The sequence below is a fragment of the Trichoderma atroviride genome, chromosome 2 (genome assembly GCF_020647795.1).
Source record: "Trichoderma atroviride chromosome 2, complete sequence".
NCBI classification, from domain to species: domain Eukaryota; kingdom Fungi; phylum Ascomycota; class Sordariomycetes; order Hypocreales; family Hypocreaceae; genus Trichoderma; species Trichoderma atroviride.
Genome location: NC_089401.1, coordinates 6,450,588 through 6,477,065, shown reverse-complemented (window position 1 = coordinate 6,477,065; position 26,478 = coordinate 6,450,588). Strand labels below are relative to the sequence as shown.

Genomic DNA, 26,478 nt, shown 5'->3' with positions numbered 1-26,478 from the left:
GAAGCCATCGCCAAGAAGGGCAATTTCTAAGCACGCATGGTGGCATGTAAGTCGGACGAGTTGCTGCTGATCCGAGGACTGGAGTCTAATTCCCGCTTAGCCAGCATGAAGGCTCCCGTCTTCTGAGGTCATTATGAGAACCAAAAAGATAGTCATCACTACAGTATTTATGAGACGTCAAAAAAAGCTAAATAAGAGCCCTCCGCCTCACTGCTAAATGATTGTCGAGGCCCCTCGCCTGCAGCTCACCTTTGCCAATCTCCAGGCCCTCAACCGCCAACTCAACCCCCGCAAACACACGATGGCCTCCAACATGCTGGTCCTGGGCGCCGGCGAGCTGGGCCTGGCCGTGCTGGAAGCGCTCGCCAAGCACCCCAAACGCAGCAGCAGCCACAGCATCACCGTCGCGCTGCGCCAGGCCACGCTGGACTCTGCGGCGCCGGACAAGAAGCGGCTGGTGCAGCAGCTGCGCGCGCTGGCCGTGGGCTTCGAGGCCGTCGACGTGGTGCAGGCGTCGGTGTCGGAACTCGCCGCCGTCTTTGGCAGATACGACACGGTCATCTCCTGCACGGGCATGGGGCTGCCGGCGGGCACGCAGACCAAACTGGCCCGGGCCGCGCTCGAGGCCAATGACGGGACCAAAGCGAACAAGGTGCGATTCCTGCCGTGGCAGTTTGGCATGGACTACGACGCCATCGGCCTGGGCTCCTCGCAGGACCTGTTTGACGAGCAGCTGGGCGTGCGGGCTCTGCTGCGCGGCCAGACCGCCACGGAATGGCTCATCGTGTCGACGGGCCTCTTCATGAGCTTCCTCTTCGTGCCGGCCTTTGGCGTCGTCGACCTCGCGGCCAGGACGGTGCGCGGCCTCGGCTCGTGGCACAACCGCATCACGCTGACCACGCCCGAGGACATTGGCCGGGCGACGGCAGAAGTCGTGCTGGACCCCCGCGGGCTTGTGAATGAGTGCGTCTACGTGGCCGGCGACACGCTCTCGTACGCGCAGCTGGGCGACTTGCTGGATGATCGCTTTGCAACGCCCTTCCGGCGCGAGCTGTGGGATCTCGACGAGCTGGCGAGGCAGATGCGCGAGCAGCCGGACAGCGTCATGGTCAAGTACCGGGACACGTTTGCGCAGGGCAGGGGGGTTGCCTGGGGGCAGGAGAAGACGCTGAACCGGGCGCGGGGGATGGAGATGACGGGTGTGAGGGCCTATCTGGAGGCCATGGACGCATCCGTGGGAGAGTGATGGAGGTGGTGGCTGTCGTGTAAGCGGTGATGCTTATCTACGAGGAGGGTCTGTTCTGGGCTTATCAGATAATACATGTAGACACTAATAGAAACGCATCAATAAACGCATTAGGTTATTAACATCTTGATCGGCGTTATCTGCCTTATCAGATGGAAACGCGGGCAGAATGCGTTCTGCGGTGGTATTACGGCTTTGAGGGCCTGCTGCAAGTCGGAAGATGCATGGGGAAACGCATTTGAGATGGATGGCCGGCTGCATGATAGGTACTATTGTTCAACATACAACAGCGGAGTAGTATTCCATACCGCTGAGAATTAGAAATAGCCAAGCAACAGCTGCATTGTGAATAAGAATGCAATGTACACGGTACTGCCGCATTCCACGCGATACCAACCTCCCTCTTGCGGCACCTCTGCATGCTCTATCCATCAAAGACACGAGAATCCGGCAATCCTGCCACAGCATCTCCTCGGATACTCGCTCTTTTGTCCCGTCTCCATTTCTTCCCCCCTGAAATAAGCCCGCGGGTAAGACCGTTTTGGCTTACTAGATATTTGAGCACTTTCAAAAGGCCATTGATGCTTGTACAATTGGAGCCTGCCTGCTGCATTACTCGTATGATGGACCGCGGGCTAACAGCACTCTCCAGGAGGAACAAAGGCGGTCTCAAGCGCCGCCTCCTGACCCTCAACGGCGCACATTAGCCTTCCCCGCATTGTGTGCTGTCCTTGTCCCGTGCTAGTGTAGGACCTTTGTACATGATGCTGTGTTTGTCTGCTTGTCTGCTTGTCTGCTCGTCTCTTTGTTGCTGCCCGTCTGCCTCTCCCTTCTTCACATGGTGGGCGGACTGGCTCAGAGCCTCGGGAGCAAAGCTGAAGCGTGACCCAATGACTGGACTCTCATTGCAGCCTAGAGAGGCCAACCACTGGAACCAGGTTAGTAGCACCACCACAAGAGACATTTCAAGCCACAGATAACACAGCGCTGCCATGTGAGTTGCCTTGCCCGCCTATCAGCTTGCAACGTGAGCCTCTGCCGGTACTGTGCGCTTATCTCCGTACCCTGTACTCGGTATCTGCTGCATGCCTCCATACTCCGTCACAGTACAGGTACTTGTCCAGCGCTTACGGACTCGAGACAAAACCCGGGGCAGCAGGATGCCTCATCCCCGGAAGCCTAAAATGGGCTCTCGGAAGCGCGTGGCCGGAGTTTGCACTTGTACTCTGTACAGCTACTCGACCTTTGGCCAACAGAGTCTCCTCGTCTGTATTGAGGTAGCCCTCCGTACAGGCAACTCTATTCTGCCATCTGCGTATAAAATACAGTATGAGCTCTTGAATGCTATTGATGCCTATCCCACCGAGTTTGTTCACATCCATATTCCATGTCATCAAGTCATCATCAGCAACCCCCTTTCCCTACCGTGTGACCCTCTCGTACTGTATACCGCTGCTGATACCAGCCCTCGGTCGGTTCCTGGCCGTATCCACCACGTTCCCTGTACTCCGCACTCTCTGCACGCAGGCGGGTCTTGGGTCTCGCCGCTTTCCTCTTCCGGCGCGGCCTCCTATTCTGCCCTCGTCCTCTGCCCGGTGACACACCAGCACACCTTACCTCATACTGTACCCGTGGCTATCTGCACACCTTCATTTCAGCCTGCAACACCGCCCAAACAATGGCTCGCACTGCTTCCTCCGTACTGTATCCTGCCCGTCAGCCTCGCCATGGCGCCCTTCCGCTTCCGGCCAACAAGCCCCCCCCCTTTCCCGAGCCCAGCCGCCAACGCGCTCTGCGTGTCTTGCTATCCTCGGTGACTGAGCTGCGCCACCAGCCCGGCCGCTTCCTTGGACGAGAGTGAGTCACGTCATGCGCTCGCCGCCAGCACGGCCAGATGACTCCCCCCAGGCCAATCAGCACGCCATGCAAGTGACGGCGAGATAGGCGTCTCAGGCCTGATGGACAAGTGGTATAAGAGCATCGCTGGCTGGGCCGCGGGACATGGGCATCCAAAAGGCCCCTCTGTCCTCCTCCTCGCTGCTGCTTCTTTGTTCTTCTACACGGCTCTTTGAGCTTCTTCTTCTATTACTACTACGTTCTGCTACTTGCCACAAAACGGCCATTAGCATTCCGGCTTCCTTCTGGGACACGCCTTAATACTATCACGAACGCGCCTTCTGTAATTGGAGTGCGTTACTGTTCGTCTTCTGCGCCTTGGTTGTAATCTGTACTCTAGCAGCGCTCCTTTGTCCTTTGTAAGTGAATCCGCCCATTAAGCGAGAGCCCCTGTGCTAGTAGCCATGACATCCTTGACTGACATGTCATCCCTTATCCTTCGCGACAGTTCATCTCTTCTTCCTACGCCCTACTCCAGTCGACTTTGACATCTTCATCTTCGACCTTCTTCCATCGTCCACCCGTATCTGATCGACCACGAGGCATCTTTCTCTTATCTGTCCACAACAACTATACACACACCTATATATAACTTCATCATGGAGGCCATCGTGGATCGCAGCGCCTTTACATCCCCGGCTGTCAAGCGCCATATCCAGTCCAAGCGCGGAGCCATTCGACGCCGCGGTGCCAACTATTTCATCAGGTCTACCGCGAAGCGCTTGGCCGAGTCTCCAAACCTCGCCTATCATCAGCTCGCCTACCCGTCCAGCTATCCCTGCCTCACCGGTGCCAAGAAGGCCTGCCGAAAGGACGGAGGCCCCGTCGAGGGACCTCGTCCTCTCCGATCACAGATTGAGAATGATCTCCGTCAGGTCGTCTTCTCCCATGCTTCGGCAACCAGGCGGGAGCACCGTGTGCCGAGGGTATCACCTCGCAAAGAGGCAGACGAGGGCCGGGAGCTCGCCCGCAGCGCCGTTGCACTCCCAAGTGATGCGCATCGGCTTGTAAGACGGCCCAGCTTGGAGCGCGAGGAGGCTTTCCGCGTTGCAAGCACCGCCAAGGGCAAAGTTCACACTCGCGCGTCTCCCGAGAGCGACGATGCGCAGGTTGCTGAGCTCTACAACCAGGGCCTGCTCTACGACGACGAGGAACAGCGCCCTGAGCAAGTCTTCAACCTCAACAGCATCCAGCACGAGGACCCTGTGTATACTATTCGACCTGCAAAGCGTGGTCGCAGGTCAAAGAAGGGCGGCAAACCTGCTGCTCTCACACTCTCCTTTACCGACCTTGGCGACTACAGCGCCAAGGCCTCAACATCTCACCTTTCAACCGCTGATGACTCAACCATCAGCGAGGCATTCCCTCCTTTGAGGGTAGTCTACGAAGCCGACGCGTCAAATCCATCATTTGATGTGGAGACATCTCAGCCTCCAGACTTGATGATGGACGACAGTCTCTCTGACTATGACTGCTTCTCTGACGGCGAGCTTGACGACGACGTTCCTTCTCAGACGGAGGTTTTGGAAAACGCAAACAACCCGTCCGCAGAAACTTGGATCATGCTAGGTTGATCGGCTCGTAGCAGGTCTGCTTAGGATCCCCCCCGTGCCCCGCCGGGATTTGGAAACTGGACAGGTGGGAGAGCCTCACCTCAGACTGGTCCATCACATAATCTAGCATGATTGCTTGTTTTCTGCGGGCGTTTTTTATTGTCTTCTTTTTTTCTTACTAGGGGGATAGAAATGGAACGGATTTTTCCGGGGATTGGGATAGATAAGATGTCTGTATACTACAGCCTGCATAGCGACTGGTGTACCGACAGAATCCGTGATGACACTTTATACTCCTATATGGATGGGCGGCGACGCGTTTCTTTCTTAGCTTCTTGTTTGGATGATTACGGACTTTGTCTAGCTAGGTGTTTTAGTCACTGATACGAGTGTTGCCATGGCGCGCACTGGAATACTATTACGATTCTATTCTCTTGCAATTGATTGTAAGCCCTGCTTAGTGACAATGAGACATGGAAAGGGTCTACTACAGTGTTTGTAGGGATTTCATGCACTTGGATATCTGACAGTATTTGTTTCAAATTAACCAATGAACTGTGCGAATTCTGCGGTTTGAAGCTTGCAATTACAGTGAAAGGTGACACGTCTTACTGCTGTTTGAGAGCCATCAGGATCTATTCATCTGGCGCTGTGGATTCTAATCTCTTGACCAAAGTAAGAGTGATACAAAAGTATTCCTATTGTCGTGGCTGCATTCTTACCAAGTGCTGCGACAGCATTAAACGGTGACTTCATCAACACTACAATGACGTAATAAGCCGTTCGCATGTGACAGTTACACAACGCGCTTTTGCTGCTCATCATATAGGACGCGTTGTATGCCCGATTGGGGTTAACATGGTCACTAAGGAAACGGAACACTGGCTCCGGTTGTAAACTTTCCGAAATTCTTGTACGTCAGAATACGCAATTGGTGAATATCCGATGAGCAGCGGATGAGAATGATGTTCCGGCTGGTGGCGCTGGGCCGATGTTAGCCTTTGTTCCGTGAGCTGGGGCTGGACAATGGCGATCTGGTGCGGGCCTTGGAAAAGAAGCTTAATTTTTGTTTTACGATTCTTGAAAGGAGATGTTGTATTTATATACGGGGCACAAGACTCGTTATATGATCACAATGTCGTAGTATTGGGGCGGGATCGTTGTATACGCGTCGGTCTTACAAGAGACGGGTGCCCTGTGCTGGCTATGTCTCATTTGTTGTGTAACTGGGCGCAGTCGAGCCCCGATAATGGTCCAGACAGTGGTTGAGAAGGCACATTAGAATATGTCATGTTAGTAATCTAGATATGGCCAGGACGACTTGGTCTCTACAAGGTATTTGTACTGAATGTCCAGTATTGTGCATTCTATCCGCGCTTGCCTGTATTGAACAGCCAATCGAAATATATTCAAATCTATATAGAATTCTCTTAAAGAGTGGTTTGTAGAATATAGGTACATGTAGTTATTATACACAAGTAGGTGCTACATAAGTAGTCCACGTAATACGCGATGCAAGATATGTTTTGCAGAGCTCAACCCAAATTCAGGCCATTTTATGACAGTGGCGATTAAAGTTGGATTTTATATCGACCAAATTTCAAGGATATTTACCATAATATTACTCCTATAGAATATAAAATGAGATGGTGACTGGTCTCTTCAACATGTCAAATCTTGGCTGTATTGACAAATGACGTGATCAAGGGAAGTTCTATTGTTAAAAGTTTCTCATGGTCAAAAGTTTCCCACGATCGTGGGCCACGATTGAAATTCTCCCTTTAAAAAAAAAAAGCATGTAGTTCTTGCAATTCTGATAAACCAATGCCTCACATATCTGGCTCAATCAAAGCTTGCTGCGAGTGATAACGGTAGGTGGAGCGATGAAATTATGATTATCAGCACTGATAATGAACATTCTTGAGAAAAGAGAGCTACTGTCTTCAGTTTGCCTCACCTGCCCAGTAACTAGTCCACCTCTATCTGCATGTGACCTCAACACTGAGATTAATGATTTTTGGCCCTCACCCCCCTCGGAGAAAAAATAACAAGCGTGGCAAGTAATATTAACCGGATCAAAACAGTTTGATGGTGTACTCCCCGCTGCCTTATCTACATCCCCTGATATTTAAGATGCAGAAGACCTTACATACTACAAAGGTCGCAATAATGGTTGGGACGGTAGACGTCGAAGACAGCAAGTTAGATGCAGTTTTACAGGCTTCAGAAGCCCCCAGGATAAAATTCCTGCCAAGGATTTGAGAAGAAACTGGCATTTCTATCCACTAAATGACCTGATATACGTGATTATGTCCGAAACCTTCCACTATAGTGGCTTGTGGCTGAAAGTGCAAAGTGTAGCCATTCTACTTGTAGCCATATCTTGCGCATGCTTTTGAAGTTTATCAAGTAAGCCCTGATAAGCTTTCGAATCATTGTTGCCTTTGCTATTCACTTCATCAATCACTTTCAAGTGTTGAGTGGTCAGGCAGACCCACCCCCTTTGCCAAGCCCGCTTTGTTGTTCTGTTTGCAACGAGCCGTTTGCGGCCAGGCATATTTCCCTCGCCCGCCTCGCTTTTCTATTTTTTGCAATATAACCCTCTTCACTCTTTGTCATGAAGTAAACAGACAGCAAGATTCTCGTCACCCCTGCTTGTTTTCATCAAAAAGAGCACAGACAGGAGCAGCTCACCTTCGGCTCGGTTGGTAGCTTTGCTCAACTAGACAAGGCAAATATGGAGGCATTCGGAAATGCCCAAGACGCGGCTCGATTGGAATCAGCCACCATTCTACTCGACGCACTCAAAATAGGCGATTCTCAAATTCCAACGCTTATTGATACTGTTTCGGACGTGGCCAAAATGGTTGATTCTCTCAAAGGACTGCCGACTTCACCGCCATCAATATATATCGACCTCGAAGGGGTCAAGCTTTGTCGACACGGCACCATCTCGATCCTACAGATGTACATTCATCCTTTGGACCGAGTGTACTTGGTCGACGTTCTCGTCCTGGGAGATGAATCCTTCTCGACATGTGGGGAAAGCGGCCTTTCTTTCAAGAATATTCTTGAGTCACGAGAAATTCCCAAAGTATTTTTCGATGTTCGCAACGACTCGGATGCGCTACATCACCACTTCCAAATCAAACTAGCTGGCATTCTTGACCTTCAGCTCATGGAGCTCGCTACACGGAACACACCTCGCAGATTTGTTTCTGGACTCGCAAAGTGCATCGAAAGAGACGCGCCCCTCTCTTACTCTGAGCGGCGCAACTGGATGCGTATCAAAGATCAAGGAAATCGGCTTTTCAAGCCTGAGGATGGCGGCAGCTATGAAGTGTTCATCGAACGCCCCCTGCAAAGGGACATTAGCCTCTACTGTGCCCAAGATGTCCAGATTCTGCCTCGCTTGTGGGAACACTATGGCAAGAAGATTACGGTTTCTTGGATGCAGAAAGTGATTAGGGTTTCGGAGAAGAGAGTGGAGGAGTCTCAGTCGCCGGGTTACACTCCAAACGGACGTCACAAGGCATTGGCCCCTACTTGTTGGTATTAAGCTTGATATGAGTGCTATCTGGGGTTTCCTATTCTCGTTTTACCTTGGTTTTCTCTTTTCATCATGGAGGAGTTGGTTATATTCTGGATTCCTGGGCAGGCACCTTGATTTAGCGTTAGATTTACTTTCGCCCGATGGGGTATTGAATCGATAATCAGGCAATCTGTCCCTACCCATTTGATTCAATAACAAACTTCGATAGGCGCAGCTACAGCAGCTAATTATAATAAGGTTCGGGTAGATCACGGCGACTAGCACTAGATCGCCGCAAGCAACATCGCAAATAATAAAGTTCCACGCCGAGGTGACTCAACCATCAAGGTGACGTGGCTTGCAAATCTCCCTTGCGTCGCAAATATAAAAACCCTCAATGACTCCCATAATTGGATCAAAACCTTTCTTCATTCCTTCTTCAAACAACAATACAAATTTTGCAACGACGCGATAACTCTTCAAGACAACCTCGTGGCAGAGAATAAACTCGCGGGGCTAATCAAACTCTATAATCGATCACGTTGACCGTGGACGACCCAAAAGAGGATGTATCAAGGGCCACAGTTGAAGGGTTACAGGCTGGTGCCGACAAACAGCAGCCATATCATTGACTATACCAGTATCTACGGCCGAGAAGACAGAAGTCTCAAACAAGGAAATTAATGATTAAAAAGTCACTTTAATAGGTAGTTTATCTCTCTATATTTGTAAGGAATAATTCCATTAGGAGTATCACGACCTATGAATTATTCTTTCCAAGTGTAGTCAGATAAACTACCTATTATCGTGACTTTATAATTAGTAGCTTCCTTGTCAATTAATCTTTCTTCTACCTGCAGCTATTGGCATACAATTATATGGCTATTGGCTTACCAGCGATGTCTTGTGCCATTTCAAATGTGGCCCTTATCGCAGCCTCTTTCTGGTCGCCATTGGCCATCTTGATCGATTACAGAGTTGGCTTAGCCTGGGGTATTCTGCTGTACGACTGTCTTACCGGGGCATTGGCGGACTCGAGACATTCCATTAGCCTCATAAAGTATGGTTCAAGATGCTGGATATATTTCGGCCGCCGACCCATTCAAGTGATATTCCCGGACTGTTGGAAGCGAAGCTGTTTGGAGGATACTCGAGCGTCGAGATCGGTTGGTGTGAGGAGGATAGATTTGCTCGGGCATCCTGTTCGGACGAAGTAAACTAGTATATGGGTTTCATGTCGTCATCTATGTTATATGTTTAGTGAACTGAACGGTAGCGGAGAAGAACAAAGGGATAGTAATAGATGTGCATTATTTCATCCGAAGTGGTCCGAGACTGTTGGGCAACCCCGTAACGGCTTCTCCATCGAGCGACAAACACCCGGAACTTCCGTCTGAAGATGAAGCATTCATGTTCAACAAGTTACATGACTACAAAAAGCGATTTATATGCATTTAGGTATTCCCCAAAAAGAATTTGAACTTTTGCAAAACTCATGTCGTTAGAAAGAATCAGACGTCAAAGTAAGATACCATGCCATCAATCCAGTGACATAGACCGTCAAGACTTCCATATTGACAGACGTCTCTACCCCTGACCTTTAGAAGCCTAGCTCCAAGCAATAGCAACTTTCTCATTGACAAATTCCTGTCAGGAGAAAGTGTCCAAGGGTCGCCAGCTTGCCGTGACAAATAGCAAGTAAGCAGTAACCATAACCATGACTTGAAGTGGAGCCCGTCCAGCATTTGAAGTCGGCGCGTTAACTAATACGCCGTATCAATTTCAAATACTTGCGACAATACGCAACAAGGTGTCAAAGGAGTTACCGCAATACACAACAAGATGTTGAACTATTTGTCAAACCTCATCTCAATTGTGTATATACATACCAAACATACATATTTTTCATAGACATATATATAGATGGCTCGCTGTAACATTGAAAAATTCTTATTCTCCATCACCAGTCCCGGCATCAATCAGAGACTCAAACTGATCAATTCCAGCTTCATCCGTCTAATTCAGGTTCCACCACCTTGACAACCACAATGTTCAAGTCAACACTTCTCCTGGCTCTAGCCACCGCCGCCACAGCAAGAAAATGCCAAAACCTCAACATCCCAATCTCAATCTCAGCCACCAACACCGCCTTCAACCTCCCCCCGCCAGCAACAGACATCGATGTCACCAACCTCCTCATCAATCTCGCCGTGGACGGCACCAACTTGTTCAATAGCATCGTAGTAGGAGTAAGCTTTTTCCCCTCAAGTCCATTTTCAACCTTCAAACAGCGACTAAAAAAACGAACTTTCTTCCTCCAACTTTCTAGCCCAAAAACGTCAGCGGCCATTACACAATCGGCGCCACCTACTGCCAGCCAGACCATGGCCCAGGCAAAGCCCTCCAAATCCTAACCCACGGCGCTGGCTTCGACCGCAGCTACTGGGACCTCTCCTTCAACAACTACAACTACAGCTACGTCGCCCGAGCCGTCGACGAGCAAGGCTACTCAACCTTCTCCTGGGACCGCCTCGGCGTCTCCGCCTCCTCCAAGGGCGACCCCGTCAACGAGATCCAACAACCCCTCGAGGCTGCCGCTCTCGAGAAGCTCTCCATGAGCCTCCGTGACGGCTCCGTCCACGGCATCAACGCCAAGTTTGACAAGTTCATCCACGTCGGCCACTCCTTCGGCTCCGCCCTCACCTACGGCTTCATCCACGCAAACCCAGACTTCAGCGACGCCGCCATCCTGACCGGCTTCAGCCAGAACCCAAACTTCGTCACTGGCTTCCTCCTGGGTGGCAACTACGGGCCTGTCAAAGACAATGCCGTCTTGGCAGCCAAGTATCCTTGCGGCTACATTACGCCAAAGACCGCCACTGGAGTCCAGATTGACTTCTTTGGCCCTGGCGATTTCGACCCCAAGATGCTGGCCAATACTTTTGCCATTGGCCAACCAAGTGCTATTGGTGAATTCCTGACACTTGGCTCTACCGGTGTCAATGACTTCAAGGGCCACCTTTACATCGTCACAGGAGGTTAGCATCCCCTCAGTCTCATTCAATCCATTCGGCTCATAAGCCATATGATGTTGTGTAACTAATCCTTTAATCGTTCTAGACCGAGATCTGCCCTTCTGCGGTGGCAGCTGCTACGACACCACAACCATTCAGGGAGCCTTCCCCAACCTCCTTGATGCCTCCAAGCCCAATTTCCCCAGCGTCGCTAGCTTCAACACAACCGTTGTCCCTGGCGGTGGCCACGGCCTCAACATGGGATACTCTCACAAGTTTACATACGATTCTATGTTCAACTTCCTTAGCTCTTACTAATAAAATGGTGTGAATTGATGTTTACACGGTGAAATAGACGATAGACAATTAGTTGTGGTGGTAGTCAGATGTTGCTTTAATATAGAGTTAATTCAATCCTAGCGGTTCATCTACCTTTGACAGTCCTGTCGTCTGGTAACAGCTTTCCATTCTCTGCCACGATTTGTCACTGATTTTCTTCAAAATTGATCGTATACCGAAAATATGTAGCATTAGCTTGCCTCGGCAACTTGGCCGGCCTTAGTTGGGCGAAGCCGGATAAGCTATTTTGTTCCTCGTAGACCAAAAGGATAATCACGAGCTCTTATCACTTCTACTGGACAAATCATTTCATGCTCCGTGAAATAGTGGGTATTGTGATCGCCTTTGGCCTTAAACGGAGTATTTGATTCATGCCGTACATGCAAAAACGGATATTATGTAAAAGATCTACACAGAGTTTCCGCAGCTTCTGGTGTGATCAATGTTTAGCACAATGCGTGGCATGTCGTTATCGGCCTTGAGTCCATAGCGAAACGATATTCTGCTGTAGGCTGAGTTGGAAATACAGCAATGCCAAAAAGCAAAGAATTAAGTGATTTCCATTAAAATTAGACTGTCCATTTCTCATCCCGGGGGCATTTGATCAGGCAGATTAAGCCATTGGGGCATGTCCGGGATGCCCCATGTCAAATAGGTCGACATCTCATCCGCCGTTTTGATATAGTCCTCGACCGAGGGCTGCATTATAGCCCCATTCTGGACCAAAACCCCTGCCGATGGTATGACGTGAAGCGAATCATTCGAAGGCAAGCTCTGATTCATGAGTTCGGGCGCTATCTCCAGCGGAGGATACGTTGGTCTCAGTACAGGCAGCGCATTTGCAAAGTCGCTGCCGCCGCTCTTATCTATCGACGTCTCGTAGAAAAGGTTCTGGCTTGCTTGTATTAATGGCGACTTGCAATCATTTGCGGACATCGTCTTGACACTGCTTGTTGACTGTGCCTCCTCAATCTGCGCTCTACCTCTCCTGAATGAGGCCAATGCTGAAAGGTGATGATCTTCCGCAGATCCTGTGACTTCGGCAGGATCAATAGGTATACTAAGATTGGGCATTAGTCAAGGGTACGAGTATGCTCTACTCGAGAGCACAAACATACCTAAGCGTTTCCTGGTATCTCTCTGCAATATCTCGAAAGCCAAAAAGGTGGCAAAGTGGAATAAGGCCCCGTATCTACCATCATTAGCGGATGATACGCCAGAAATTTAGCAGAAAGAGAAGAAGCCTACAAATTGTATTGGTGCCTCTTTTCCACGATTGTGAATAGCTAGGAGGAAGCTGAAGTTGGTGATGATATTATCTCTAGTCTCTTGTAAAGTCTGAGGAGACTGGTCCACCGTAGCTGCGTAAATAATCTGCACTTTGGTCGATTCGATAATTGCATCGGGGCAAAACAGGTCATCGAATGCGGCTGGACTAAAGGTCATTCCGGTACGGATAATGCGAGATGCTTGAGTCGCATGATAGCGACATAGATTTTGGCAATGTGCTCGGAAATGAAGCGGTGCGTTTTTGAATGCCGATGCGAGGGGGAAGCTGAAGCCAGCTAGAGAAATTCGGGTGAGGTCAAATATGACGGCATGGATAAAGAGATGTAGAGCGAAAACACCACCTAGCATTCCCTTTTCTTTCAGCAGGAAGAGGTTGGCATCTGTTAGGTAATACTTTTCCGGCAAATTGTTATAGAGTGCGTTGAGTTGATCAATGATTCTGACAAAGTCAGACGACGGTTCCCAAATGCGCATGGCATCGCCAGCAACTCGAATAAGCCTAGAAAACATTAGCAATAGGTAATAAAAAAGGGGCTGACAAAGGAATAAGGGAATAACAAGACGTACTGCATCCCTTTCGTTCTCAGGCGCACCACTAAAACCATCAGAGATGACAAGTCCAGCTCTGTAATAGCTTCTTGCATTCCTAAGTTTTCAATCTGTAAAAGATAGTGTGGTGGTGATGCAAGTTGAGATATAAAGCAGTCGTCTGGGCAAGGCAGCGGAATTTCCGGTATATGGTCCTTCCAGCACATATTTTTCTCGACGCCATTGGCGGCAAGACCATCAATGACAAAGCTGGCCCAAACGAGGCGATTTTCTACCTCTCGTTGAATCACCTGAGCGGCTGTACGGCGATTGTGAATTGGGCGCGGCGAATCCAAGCTCAGCAATCTTATGGCGCGATGCAAAAAAGCTAGCAGGATGAAGACTAAAGCATGCTGATCCTCCCGAAGACCATATTCACAGAGAAGGGCTACCGTCTGCAGAAAGGCGTGATTAGATAGGCCGGTGGAACTGGAGCTTGATTGGCAACTCACCATCAGACTCTGCACGGTAGGAGCATGCAGTTCTCCTAATACCTCCTTTCTCGCTCTCTCAGCCCACTCATGCCCAGGAATCGCGGTTGGGAGTGAATCGCGATCAGCGCCATCTAGACTCAGTATTGCATCAAAGTAAATGTGCCTAAAGACCATATACATGGGTTAGATTGCGATTTCTCACTAGTTCTGTAGAGAGCAGAAATCAGTAGCCGAAAATAGCATACCTAGCACCAAGGGCGCATATTGTGTAGAGCAGAGGTTCTCCGTAGTCCTGCGCAATGCTTGCTGATTCGAGCGACTGCATAAAAGACGGGCGATGAATGAAAGATAGACAACGGAGGTAGTGATTTCGTTCAAAGTAAGCATTAACTAGCCGAAGTCGAAGCCCGCGGTCTTTTGGGAGGGTATCTGTGCATAGGCTTTGTTTGGCGTTAGCTCATGAATCTGGATGCAGAAACAGATGCCTCGAGCCGGGAAGGGCTCTGATCCCGTGTCCTATTCTACCTTTCAAGATTGACGCCGAATGCTTGCAGCAGTGTGGGATTCGTCCACTGGGTAGGTTCCAAAGGCTGAGCCGGGGTCATTGACATGAGTCCTGCAGCGGCAATCGTAGAGCTGGCCACCGAGCTGGCAGGCTGAGAAGAAGATTCGCGCTCGTGCTGCTTGTCCAACTTTGAGGGATAGATGCAGGGCAAGTTACGCAAGATGCAGCGGCGACAGGACGGCCGAGTCTTGGTGCAGCGATGCTTCGACGACCGACATTCTTCGCAGGATCCCACCCGTCGTTTTTCAACTCCGGCAGCCCTGAAGATGTCATCCGCAGATTTCTGCATCTCCTTGCGCGAGATGAACTCGCTCTGTGGGCTGAAACCAGGACATCCGACACCCAGTCGAAGGCAGTTTCGACACTCGGGGATAGTCTTGTCGCATTTGACCTAGTCCAAGAATTTTTTTTAATGAGAATTTGGTCGAAAAGCCAAGCTACTAGATGTTCAGGAAGCTCGAGTCTGCTGAGGGAGGTTCTTCGTTGCCACTCGAGACCTTGGTGGACTCTGCATACCTTTCTTGATCTACAGACCAGACAGGCTGCGGGACCGGGTTAGTTAGTCAACATTATCTCGCAAGGGTTAGATATTCGATGAGTTTCAAATGAAAGAACGAATATGAAGATAGAAGACAAGAAAACGAGACAGAAACGCTGCTGGACTCACCTATGGCTGCCTTTGGCGCAGTTTCATTTCGAGCTGCAGTCGCGCCACTGCGCTGCTGTGCTGGCGAGCCCATTTGCTGGCTGCGAGTGGTTGCGCTTGGCTGTACGAAGTACTGGGGATGCTAAAATGTCATCCTTCTTTCATCATCACGCAGTGCTCGCCGTTGCGAATGAGCATGGTGGGAGGGAGCAGATTCCCTTTGAGCAACGAGTTTCACCTCGAGATGGCGACTGAATGCAAGAGTTGAAATTCCAAAATCATCGCTGCGCGCCTTGCAACTTGTCCGGTCCCCTTTCAACGGCTGACTCTGCGTCTGATCCAATCCAGAGGCCTCAGCGGAGTCCGCACTAGTTTGGCTGCTCGACAGCATCGGAGAGCTGCCGCAGCCCTGGCTAGGATGAACCCGGTGCATCTGACGGGGAGCCCAGCTGATGGGTGGTGGAGCCGGCCTTTTTGGAGGCGCTGGAGAGATGTTAGTGGCCATTTCGCAACACACACCATGCTATAATACTCACTACATACTTGACATTGACGCTGTACAACAGCCCGTGGAGAGAAGAGGCGGCTCGAGCCGATCTGAATTGCTTGCAGTCCTTCATAGCTGGAAGCTGCGATGGCGGCCGGTGGCCCGAGTCATGAGTCGAGATGGAGAGACAATTTGGCGTGGGGACTTGTGTTTGTGTTTCAATGCTTTTTTTTCTTGCTGGCCTCGTGGAAATTGATAATTCCTTCCCGTACCTTCCCAAACTTTGATGCTGTTTCTATTTCCACATGAACTCTTATCGATACTACACCTAGTATAGGCGACATCTGCATGTATCATTATAAAATTCAGCTCTGAAATTAAACTCTACCTATCTACGACAACTCATCTAAGCTCGTGCTTAGAAGTACACCAGCTGAAATCATCATCATTCCAAAACGCACAGACACCCCTGCACGAGTAAGGTACCCGAAGACGTGACACTTGTTGTGCCATGGCTGCCGGCTCCCACTGGGCGCCAGAGCTCTATCGACTGATTACTCACTATTTACGGAGTATTTGGTGCAAGTATTGGGCCTGCTAATCTACGAAAACGCTTACATGTGGTCAGTCTGCACTCGATCATATCACAGCAATAAGCATTAGTCTTCACAATTGGAATATGGCCTGTATGACAAAGATAGAGTCGGTGTTGCTAACAGCAATCTATTTGTGCTTCTCCTAAAGAGAAACATCATCAACTTTTTTTTAGAAACAGAACATTAATAAACTTACCTTGATGCACACGTGTATGCTTCTCGCAATTGAGTAAATCTTCGATTAATACGTCTTTAAACGTCCTCTATGACGCATGTCTCAAACCTATTCGTTACAGCAGAGAATAACATCCCGGCAAGTCACAGCCAACATGTTGCTTTATACATTTTCGGCCCTTTGCCGACATATGGCATTAGTCTTGGTCTTTAGCGCTGATGATCAAGCTCGGAACGCATGTGCAGGCTTCACTACTGTTACATGCTGCATGGTTACATTCTGCTGAGCTGGCTGCACATGGCATGCTCGCGTTTCTCTTTCACGTGGCAATTGCAAGGCATCCTTTATGCACAAGGGAGCCAATTGGAGTTATACTCGGGCTCTTTTGATACGCTAGCTCCAGTTCATTGTTGACTAATACCATTTCCAGGCCGAGAATGTCAGAACTCGCCAGCTCAATGCAAGCAGGAACTCCCTGCTGAAGCTTCTGGAACAGCGCATACAGTAGATCTTTTTCAAGGGGTTCTGCTTTCTTGTTTTCTGTCAGCCAAACCACCATATGCGGCAAGGATTGAAATGGTAAACATGCCGAGCTCGAAAAAGCACAGACGTGATTCGTGACTCTCTGTATGGGGCAAGACAGGGTCTGCGGTGCCTCTTCGATCTTTTTTGCTCTGGAAACGTTGAACTCGGACATGGATCCAGACGTCACATTCGGTGAGGAGGCCTGTTGATCGTTTTATTCCCAAAACTCGCCTCTCACACTTTTTCCTGAAATGGGCAAACAAAAGAGATGTCATTAGTTTCAGCTACAGGTATAGCCCATTCATTTCATAATACTAGTAGCACTCCGAACACGAAAAGCTCCTTGGATCCATTCGAATAAATACCCACCAAACCGGGAATGAAGGGCGGCGGCTTGTGGGGTTATGGATCTTCGACCTCTGTAGCCGAATTGACTAGTTTCCCAAGCGAGGCTGTTTGACAGGTAATAGATCCTAGACTCGGCAAGAACTGAAGTAGAACGCGCGTGTCTATCTGTTGCTACCTACAGGCAGGGTATAATGGAGACAAAACGACATCTCAATGGCCAACAGAGGGATCCGATCATGAGTCGTGGAGAGGGGCTCAAGGAGGCAAGAAACTAATGCACTTGGTACTAGTATCGCTCCAACTGATGAAGCACAGACAAGTCACAGATAATTACTATTTTGATATCGTATGCATTGTGTTACACTGTGCAACGCATGTCGCGGTGCTACATCGGCTCATAATGAGAAATACCACGATATCTATTTGTCTTACGCCATTGGTAAGCATCAGCACACCGAATGCTTCGGGACGCCCGACCTCTATTTTCGTATGTTTAAAGCATAAAGGTGAAGATGGCGAACTGCATTCTCTTTTCAGGGGAAAAAGTATACAAGTACGTAAGCGCACATGTACCGACATAGTTTGCGAGAGGCTCCCCTGGAGTGATGAGTTTCTGTAACTGCCATTGGACGAATCGTATGCGGACTGCATGCGCCTAGCGATATCCCTGGCAGCTTGGAGACTTGCTGCCATGGCGATACAAATTAGCAATGCCCTCCAACTTCTTGATGCCCTCTACCCGTCTCAGTAACAAGATCAAGACTCGGTTGAGTTTAAGCTACTTTGGTCGAATCAGAGTCAACTACAACTAGATTGTCTAGATCGCCTCATAATAACACAATTCATGACCAAGTTCAACGCTGATAACTAAACTACAAGATGAGAGGAGAAATAGAAGCCGATTGCAAAGCATAAATACTATTACGCCTAAAAGATGAACCAAGACCGGATTTCAGGCACAGCTCTTGCTCCAAGGCCATCCGAGTTTCTTCGTTTTGTCAAAGGCTCTACGGCAATTGATCGCGAGCATCAGAAGACAGAGCTGTAAGTCATCAGAAGTTATTCCCTAGCTAGATTCTCCATAGAGTGATGGCATTCATCGCCCCATCTTTCAAGTCCGATGTTATCGGTGTTCATGTTTCACACTTTTGCAGGCCAAGATAACATGCTTACTTTAGTAATGCATCATAAAGTCTCGCACGATGTCTTTATTCCTAGGAACCGCCAGAGTTTGACTTGCGAAGCCGCTCCGTCTACAATCGTTTCATGATTTTGTATTTAAAAAGAGAAGAATAACTATAAAATAACTAAAATAAGTAGAAATAAAAAGGTATATCTTGTATCAGATTACTACTTGGAATCGCTGGACGCGAGTTTGAAGATGATCACAGATGACCGATGAATACATAAAAAAGATCAAGTGCCGTTTTGGCAATAACTTTACAACTGTTTCAGCGCACTGGGGATTATGAAACTATGTATATCAACAGACATCATCTCTAGGGAAATATTATAGGTACGAGATTCGGAGAGAAAAATCTCAGTACATGGACCATTTAGAAGTCAAGAGAGTAGTGACAACTTGCATCAGCATCATAACTTCTTTATGGCACCTGTAAATCAAGCAACTCCCTTCAACATTGGCTGCTATGCCAATAATACCAATCAAAGCATATAGGAACCTAACGTGAAGTAAACAGCGTATATTCCATGTTTCAACGACTAAATTGCTAATAGCGCAATGCCGTTTTCGGTGATACGATCTCAGCCGAATTAACAGCGATAACTCTAAATCCGACACCGCCCGCTGACTGGCTGCTTATAATCTGATATCAGCCCATTCATATCGTGCAATATGAATTAGCTCATTGAATTTAATCACCCAGTATCTGCCCCGTGTAGACACGTTTCTGGGGCGAACTCCCCACGCCGCTACTATCCGCGCAATGGAGATGGAGATCTTATCAGTGGATCCTCTCATACCAAATGTCGCGATCCCAGCTCAACGCGCCCCGCGATTCGGCGACGTCCGCCAGTTTATCTGCAATGGCCTACTTGGATGTCACTCATTATGAGAATATCGATTAGGAATACTTCATCTCGACAGGATCTAACAGGAGATGTAAAATTGCTGCGTAAGATAACGGCGTTCGGAGAGAGCTTATTTATATGACCCACAGCTGGCGAACCGCACTTGCCTCAGCTATTAGCTAACGGCCGAGGATAAAAGATCGCTGGGAACCCGTTTCCGCTTGCGTCCGTCATCTCCGATACAAGACTTGCATCAAACTCGCACATTGGCTGAGACACGGTGATCCTATACATGAACACAATGTCTCTGCGAAAACTTGGGGGTTTCGGCCGCCAGGCGGCATCATATGCCACAGTCGCCTCCTCGAGGGCCTCGATACTGCCGCTCACGCATCGCCCCGGGTCAAAGGTCCGGTTCGGAGCGGCTGTACAGGGCGTTGGCATCAACAATATATCTGGTGAGTGCATGGAAAAACAAGGCAAAGGGGGGGAATTGGAGGAGAAACAGCGTGATATGGCAATGGAAGACTTGGCTGATACTCAGTGTCTCAGATGCCGACTTTGACATCATCAAAGACGCTCTATACAAACACCAGGTCCTCGTCTTCAAGGCGCAGTATGACGTATCTCCAAAGGCACAATACGAAATCACACAGCGGTTCGATCCCAAAGCGACGGCCTCATACGGCCACGGCAAGACGCTCGACGCAAAACGATCTATCCTGCACCCTGATCTCAAGACGATCCCACACCAGCCACAAGTTCAAGTTATTGGAAATGGCTTCGTAGAGGAGTACGAAGGGCTGAAGAATATCCAGCTGCGACACCCACACCACAAGACGTTCCACGCCACGGTTATACCTGAAAAAGACGACCTGGACTTCACCCGGTTCTACAGATGGCACATTGACGCCGCGCTGTACGGGCTGGCTCCTCCGGTGGCCACGACGCTCTTCGCGGACCGGGTTCCTCGCGGCCGCACGCAGACGATTCGATACGAAGATTCGGGCGAACAAATGACGGTGCCTCTGGGTACGACGGCGTTTGTGTCGGGCTACACAATGTACGACCTCCTCTCGCCCGAAGATAAGCAGTTCGTCCTCAACACAAAGGTCGAGTACGCACCGCATCCCTACGTGTGGATGAGCGGCGCAAAGTCCCGCTCGGACGGCCTGGGCCTCATCTCGGAGGGCAAAGAAGTGCCGCTGGACAAGCTCCCCGAAATCGAGCAAGACAAGATCCAGGTCCTGCCCATGTGCTGGCGCAACCCGCAGGACGACCGCCTGGCGCTGCAAATCCACCCGTCGGCAATCCGCAAGCTGCACCTGGGCGGCGGCAAAGTCGTCGACGACCTGCAGGAGGTGCGCGAGATCGTCTACCGCCTGCAGCGGCCCGGCATCGCGCCCGAGCTGGTGTACGCGCACGACTGGGAGGAGGGCGATTTCGTCATTTTCCACAACAGGAGTCTGATTCACTCGGTCGTTGGAGCGTTTGCGGAGGACGAGGTGCGCCTCTTTCGTCAGTGCAACATTGCGGGCAGCAGCTTGCCCGAGGGACCCAGATACTTCTGATTGCCTAGAAAGAGAGACGAACTCGTGATGCTGTGCTTGCTTGATTGCCGCGCCGCCATCGGCCAGCCGGTTATGCGGCTTGCGAGCGACTATGATGGAGTGTGATGAGACAGGCAGATATCACTGGTCAGGCAGCATCAATTAGCAGAGGCGAGACGAACTGGCGGATAGGCAGCAAACGATGCCGCGAGACATGGCAGGGCATGCCGCCACGCTCCAACCCACCGCCTTTCCCTTACATCAAACGCCTTGATCCTCCCGAAGAACGGAGGCCAAAGACGCAAGGCGCAACGCCACCACGCATCAGATGTTCAACTCGAGCCAATTTATGTCATTCTATGTTAAGAATAGCGTTTGAAGATGGGGGGAGAGGGGCAGCAACATGCTCGACACAACGCCCGCATACCCGACTTTTGTCCATCATGGGTCCATCGTCTTATACAGACCTCCATACGGTATAGGCTTCACGTCTGATCGACTTCACCGTAACCGGCGCGGGAATAATCAGAAAAAAGGCAGATTGTTGGGAGGGGATAAGCGACCCTTGGCTTCGGATAAAAAGAATCTCTTGGATCCCACCCAAATCGTGTTCTCATGACCTTTGGATCTGGGGCGTCGGCGAAGACTCACGTATATGCATTGCATCACGAGCCCTTTCCAACCCCCAGGTGAGGCACTTCACAGCGGACTGGAGCCAGCCAGTGGGAAAAAGTGCCCTGTCGGCTCAGCTGCCGGCCCTGTGTACATAATCCGCGGCGCCCTAGCGCCTCTTTTTTGTCGAATTCGAGGCAATAGACGCCGAAAACAAGCGGAGCAGGATGCGAGGTTGATATGCCCGCGCTAGCGTCCGCTGTCCCGCCCATGCATTGCGCTGGAGGTATTACAGGGCGGTTAGTGGGGGAGTTTCCGGGGGGGGTTACAGCGGAGGGGTCCTGGAAGCTTGCAGGTGGGTTGCACTGCAGCGATTGATTGAGCGGTGTCGGGGATCTGGTGAAAATTGCACGCGATTAGGCCATTCATAGACGCGATGATCGATAACGCAGATTCTCGTTTTAGACAAGCACGACATAAAAAGTAAACTTGGACTGTTTTATATCAAGCGCTTATCTCCAAACTGACTCACGGGCTGGATGTAATTTCTTTCCTCTTGTGACTCAAGATCTTTTTTTTTTCCGGGGCAGTGCTTATTACACCGTTATTTGCCTCCTAAACTCTTTTTTCGTTTCTTCTTTTTCTTCGTCTCTTGTCTTCTTTTTCAACTCTTTGGGTCTCGGTTGATAGAAACTGCTGCTCCAAGACCACTCTTGATGGCGAAAAGGTGACTGTAACGACAGGTCCCTCTCGTCCTGGCAGCTGTCTGTTGATCCATCAGTCACCGTGAATATACATCCATATCAATTTCGACTTCATCCATCACCGTCCGTCACAATGGCGCCCTCCCGCGACCCCATCTCCTCCGCCTCCTCCTCGGACCTCACCCTCATGGACCCCGAGCCCATCTCAGAAACGACGCCTCTCATCAGCGGCAGCAAGTCCGCCGACGCCGAAGATGGCCGCCCTCCGCCCGGCAAGCCGCTGCCCAAGATGCAGGTCTTCCTGCTCTGCTTCGCAAAGGCCATGGAGCCCATTGCCTTCTTCGCAATCTTCCCCTTCATCGCGCAAATGGTCCAGCGCAACGGCAACCTGCCCGAGTCGGACGTCGGCTTCTACAGCGGCCTGATTGAGAGCCTCTTCTCCGCGACGCAAATGGTCGTGCTGTACTTTTGGGGCTACCTGGCCGACACCGTGGGCCGCAAGCCCGTGCTGCTGTGGTCGCTCGTGGGCATGGCCGTGGCCACCTTCTTCTTCACCGTGTCGACGTCCATCTGGCAGATGATTGTGTTCCGGTGCGTGGCCGGCGTGTTTTCCGGCTCTGGGCTGGTGATCCGCACGATGCTGTCGGACCACACGACGGCGGAGACGCAGGCCGTGGCGTTTAGCTGGTTCGCCTTTGCCAACAACGTGGGCATCTTCCTGGGGCCCATTATCGGCGGCGCGCTGGCCGACCCGGCGGAGCAGTTCCCGGGCGTCTTTGGGGGCATCAAGCTGCTGGAGGACTATCCCTACATCCTGGCCGGCGCGGCCATCACCGCCTGCAGCGTCGTCAGCATCGTCCTGTCGGTGCTCTATCTCGAGGAGACGCTCGAGCCCGAGTCAAGCACCACCACCGCTGGAGTCGCGGCGCCGGCTCGCCCCCAGCGCCTGTCCACGTTTGAGCTCCTCAAGGCCCCCGGCGTCGGCATCGTCATCTGGGTCTATACCCATGTCATGTTCCTCGCCTTTGCCTTCACCGCCATCCTGCCCGTGCTGCTCTTCACGCCCGTCGACCTCGGCGGCGTCGCCTTCTCGCCCTTCCGCATCTCCGTCTGGATGGCCATCCAGGGCGCCAGCCAGGCCACCTGGCTCATTGTCGCCTTCCCCATGCTGCAGCGCCGCCTCGGCACAAAGGGCTCGCTGTCCGCCTGCGTCGCCGTCTACCCGCTCTTCTTCGCCGGCTACGTCGTCATGAACATGCTCCTGCGCGTTGGCACCGAGTCCTCCGTTGCCATCTTCTACGTCGTGGCCTTTATCGTTGCCTTTATCGGACCCGGTGTGTCCATGGCCTTTACGGCCGTCCAGCTCGCCCTGAACGATGTTTCTCCCAACCCGCACGTCATGGGCACTCTCAACGCCCTGGCCATGACCGCCGCTAGTGCCATCCGGTCGTTTGTGCCTGGCGTTTCGACGGCGATATTCGCCATTGGCGTGCGGAACCAGATCCTCTGGGGCCACCTAGTGTGGGCGGTTCTCATTCCCATTGCCATGTCTCTGTCTATATTCGTGAGATGGCTGCCAGAGGATAAGCAGTCGCATAAGCTTCCCCAGAACGAAGATGAAGAGTAGAAAATAAAATATGGTGTCATTTCTTTTTTTTTTTTTTTTTTTTTTTTTTTTGGGAACGAAGAGCTTTGTTAATTCCGTTTAGCATATAAAAGGAGCGCAGAAAGAGGGGAGTGATGCAAGATTTTATGTGAAGAAGAATGCTGCTGCTACACATCATACACTTTCACAGCTACGCATAAAGGGCGCAAAATCATGGGTTAAACTATCCTGTTGCATTATAACAGGCTATGCATCTGCATAGAAAGCATTTGGATTGAAGTTTTACGTATGTCGTTACATGTATATAGACACAAATATATAAGCAAATCCTGTTATAAACACCAATTTTCGTCGCTGTAAACACTAGCCGCAAGCTCACACTAATTTACTACTACAACACAAGCATAAAGGATTGAGGACAGGCAACGCATAATATGAGAGAGAAAAAAGTAAAGATTTTCTAGAATATATATATATGATATGATTAAATAACCATGTAACGAGTGAAAGAAGAAAAATAAATATCCAGTTTTCCTCCCTTCCAATCCCCATTACGTGAGCTGAAAACGTAAAAACAAAAAGTTGTGCATGACGCCGTGCTACCGTGATATAGTTTTCCTTTTGAAAGACACAAAAACCCTGTATATGTAAAATGCTTGATATAAAAAACCCAACGTTGAAAAAGAAAAACAATCAGTCTTGAAAAAGAATAAGAAAACAAATCTCTCAAAATAGATGTCAGTCTGGTTCTTTTTTTTGTTTTGCTCTTGCAAGCGAGTGTTGTGATGTGATGAGAGGCAAAGACACTGCTTTCAAATAGCCTCGTCACTTTCCTCATCTTCAGTCTTGTACACCCATAAAGCAAACACTTCATCTTCATCTTCTCCACGCCTCCTACATCTCGAGTGAAAACAACAAAGCGCGTTTAATCAGCCTTTACGTTTTCCTCGTCTCCGAGCTGGTCTCCCCTCCATCGCTTCCACTCAAACATCTTCCTAGGCTTGGCCTTGATGGCCTCTTGCAGCTTGGACTCGCTTCGCTCCATCCAGGTATCGGCAGAGGCAGTGCTGTAGGGATACAGGGGAGTGTTCTCGGGGTGGAAGAAGAAGTCATCGGACTGGAAGGTGCTGTGCGAGGCAATAATGTCCATGTCAGCGGCAATCTGCTCGCAGTAGCTGTCCAAGGGAAGATCGTTGACGTCGTGTCCAAAGGGGTTCTCGATTTCCTGGCCAATGAAGAGCAGGCCGAGAATGATGTACGAAGCGACAGTCGTGGCAGGAATGGTGATGTAGTCGAGCACGTTGACCATCTGGAATGGAAGCAAGATGACGTAGAGCCATGTGATTTGCTGAAACAGAATTCCGTAGGCGATGGGGAGAGGGGTGGTCAAGACACGTTGGCATCCAGTATAGGCATCGTTGAGGGCAGAAAGGTTGTTGTAGGCCATGGTCTGCTGCATGGGCACGGGAAGTTGGCCTCGAGCAATCATGTTGTCAATGGTAACGGCAAGATGGTTGACGATTTCGAGCGGCAGGTTGCCCACGGGCTTCTCCGCTCTCTTGAGCAGCTTGCGAGGGTTGCTGGCGGCGAAGGAGAGGCCCAGGTAGTCGCCAACAGACTTGAAGAGGCTATGCCTTCCAACACCGCCATTGATAGGCATGGTGGCGGTGGCAGTCTTTGCAAAGGTATCGAGATGACCAACGAGGTGCTCAATGTCCGCATACGAGGTGTAGGGCTCGAAGCGCAGGCTGTGCTTGAGGGAAATGGCAAAAGCAACCACCAGGTTCATGGCGCTGATCTTGCAGAGCACCTGCTTGCGCATATCAACGTCCGGCAGGGTCTTGGCGTGAATCCAGAAGATTCGTCCAAGGGTCTGCGATGATGTAACCAGGGAGGCGAAGAAACGTCGACCTTCGGCATAGCGTTCATATGCCGTGGAACCTCGGAAGCTGAGACCCGTGGAGACGACGAAACCAAGAACCGTCAAGAGGATGGAGTTGACACCAATTTTGTGAACCTTTTCGTGGATGAGAGTGATGAACGTACTCCAGAGGCTCATCCAGATCAGAGGCACAATCATCTTGGGCATGATGCTGCCGTGCATCTGCATGAAGAGAGGCCATTTGGAGTGCTTGGACATGTCACGAGGACCGGCGAAGTAGTCCTCGATATTCAGCGTGTGCCTCCGGCTGAGGGCCACCGGAGGGGCCATCCTTGAGCCCGGGACATTTGTCGTCTCTTGCTCGAGAGGAATCTCCAGGCTGTGCTCGGGGCGCTTCTCATTGTTCTGCGATGGTTGGTCTACGACAGCGGTGACCTCTGTCGGCACGTAGGCATCGCCGTCCGACATGACTGCGGTCGATCTCAACGGTATTGATGGAAGTAGATGCTGGTCGTGATGATGGTTGAAGGGCAAAAAGCGAGATTGTAGTTAATTCAGGCGAGAAAAAGATCTGCTCGCGTGTTCCCGTCTAGATAACAGGGAAGTGATCAAACAGTGAACTAAGCTTGAACAGACGCAACAGCAAGCGAACAACAATTGGGATCAGCGGCACAGGGGAAAGGGAAAACCACACCGCGGTGATTGCACACAGGAATACACAAACAAACAAACAAAGAAAAAGGGAAGGGGAAGGGGAGGAGAGGGGGTAAGAAAGAGAGGTTGGATAAGTAATAAAGAAAAGGAGAGGAGGCAAAAAAAAGAAACGAAGAAAAGAGCCGGCGGTAGATGCTGAAAGTGT

The 26,478-nt window shown here is 50.3% G+C and overlaps 9 protein-coding genes across 10 annotated transcripts; 7 read left to right on the top strand and 2 right to left on the bottom strand.

Moving 5' to 3' along the window:
• Nucleotides 1–217: 217 nt before the first annotated feature.
• Nucleotides 218–1,246, top strand: TrAtP1_005010 (uncharacterized protein; the record flags this gene model as incomplete). Its single annotated transcript, XM_014084359.2, has 1 exon — nt 218–1,246. One exon carries the CDS (start codon nt 218–220, stop codon nt 1,244–1,246), a length of 1,029 nt encoding a protein of 342 aa, XP_013939834.2.
• Nucleotides 1,247–2,924: 1,678 nt separating this feature from the next.
• Nucleotides 2,925–3,673, top strand: TrAtP1_005009 (uncharacterized protein; the record flags this gene model as incomplete). Its single annotated transcript, XM_066112546.1, has 4 exons — nt 2,925–3,103; nt 3,191–3,215; nt 3,483–3,501; nt 3,591–3,673. The coding sequence occupies 4 exons, from the start codon at nt 2,925–2,927 to the stop codon at nt 3,671–3,673; spliced, it is 306 nt and encodes a 101-aa protein (XP_065968631.1).
• A 68-nt stretch (nt 3,674–3,741) lies between these two features.
• Nucleotides 3,742–4,716, top strand: TrAtP1_005008 (uncharacterized protein; the record flags this gene model as incomplete). Its single annotated transcript, XM_066112545.1, has 1 exon — nt 3,742–4,716. The coding sequence occupies one exon, from the start codon at nt 3,742–3,744 to the stop codon at nt 4,714–4,716; it is 975 nt and encodes a 324-aa protein (XP_065968630.1).
• Nucleotides 4,717–7,084: 2,368 nt separating this feature from the next.
• Nucleotides 7,085–8,254, top strand: TrAtP1_005007 (uncharacterized protein; the record flags this gene model as incomplete). The annotated part of the gene is made up of 2 exons (XM_014083241.2): nt 7,085–7,104; nt 7,408–8,254. The coding sequence occupies 2 exons, from the start codon at nt 7,085–7,087 to the stop codon at nt 8,252–8,254; spliced, it is 867 nt and encodes a 288-aa protein (XP_013938716.2).
• Nucleotides 8,255–10,275: 2,021 nt separating this feature from the next.
• On the top strand, nt 10,276–11,559 carry TrAtP1_005006 (uncharacterized protein; the record flags this gene model as incomplete). The annotated part of the gene is made up of 3 exons (XM_014083240.1): nt 10,276–10,476; nt 10,557–11,265; nt 11,348–11,559. 3 exons carry the CDS (start codon nt 10,276–10,278, stop codon nt 11,557–11,559), a joined length of 1,122 nt encoding a protein of 373 aa, XP_013938715.1.
• A 34-nt stretch (nt 11,560–11,593) lies between these two features.
• On the bottom strand, nt 11,594–15,387 carry TrAtP1_005005 (uncharacterized protein). 2 transcript variants are annotated; one of them, XM_014084357.2, is made up of 9 exons: nt 15,125–15,387; nt 14,974–14,999; nt 14,418–14,848; nt 14,138–14,332; nt 13,911–14,055; nt 13,438–13,853; nt 12,829–13,369; nt 12,699–12,772; nt 11,594–12,640 (listed from the first exon to the last, which is right to left on the bottom strand). In XM_014084357.2, the coding sequence occupies exons 1-9, from the start codon at nt 15,195–15,197 to the stop codon at nt 12,166–12,168; spliced, it is 2,376 nt and encodes a 791-aa protein (XP_013939832.1). In that variant the 5' UTR covers nt 15,198–15,387; the 3' UTR covers nt 11,594–12,165. The 2 variants fall into 2 exon arrangements, with proteins under 2 accessions (XP_013939832.1, XP_065968629.1); XM_066112544.1 differs by having other exon boundaries at nt 14,138–14,999.
• Nucleotides 15,388–19,116: 3,729 nt separating this feature from the next.
• TrAtP1_005004 (uncharacterized protein) lies at nt 19,117–21,728 on the top strand. Its single transcript, XM_014084356.2, has 2 exons — nt 19,117–19,723; nt 19,818–21,728. Exons 1-2 carry the CDS (start codon nt 19,558–19,560, stop codon nt 20,834–20,836), a joined length of 1,185 nt encoding a protein of 394 aa, XP_013939831.2. The 5' UTR covers nt 19,117–19,557; the 3' UTR covers nt 20,837–21,728.
• A 536-nt stretch (nt 21,729–22,264) lies between these two features.
• TrAtP1_005003 (uncharacterized protein) lies at nt 22,265–23,758 on the top strand (the record flags this gene model as incomplete). Its single annotated transcript, XM_014084355.2, has 1 exon — nt 22,265–23,758. The coding sequence occupies one exon, from the start codon at nt 22,265–22,267 to the stop codon at nt 23,756–23,758; it is 1,494 nt and encodes a 497-aa protein (XP_013939830.2).
• A 415-nt stretch (nt 23,759–24,173) lies between these two features.
• On the bottom strand, nt 24,174–26,438 carry TrAtP1_005002 (uncharacterized protein). The gene has a single exon (XM_014084354.2). It carries the CDS (start codon nt 26,085–26,087, stop codon nt 24,663–24,665), a length of 1,425 nt encoding a protein of 474 aa, XP_013939829.1. The 5' UTR covers nt 26,088–26,438; the 3' UTR covers nt 24,174–24,662.
• Between the last annotated feature and the right edge of the window lie 40 nt (nt 26,439–26,478).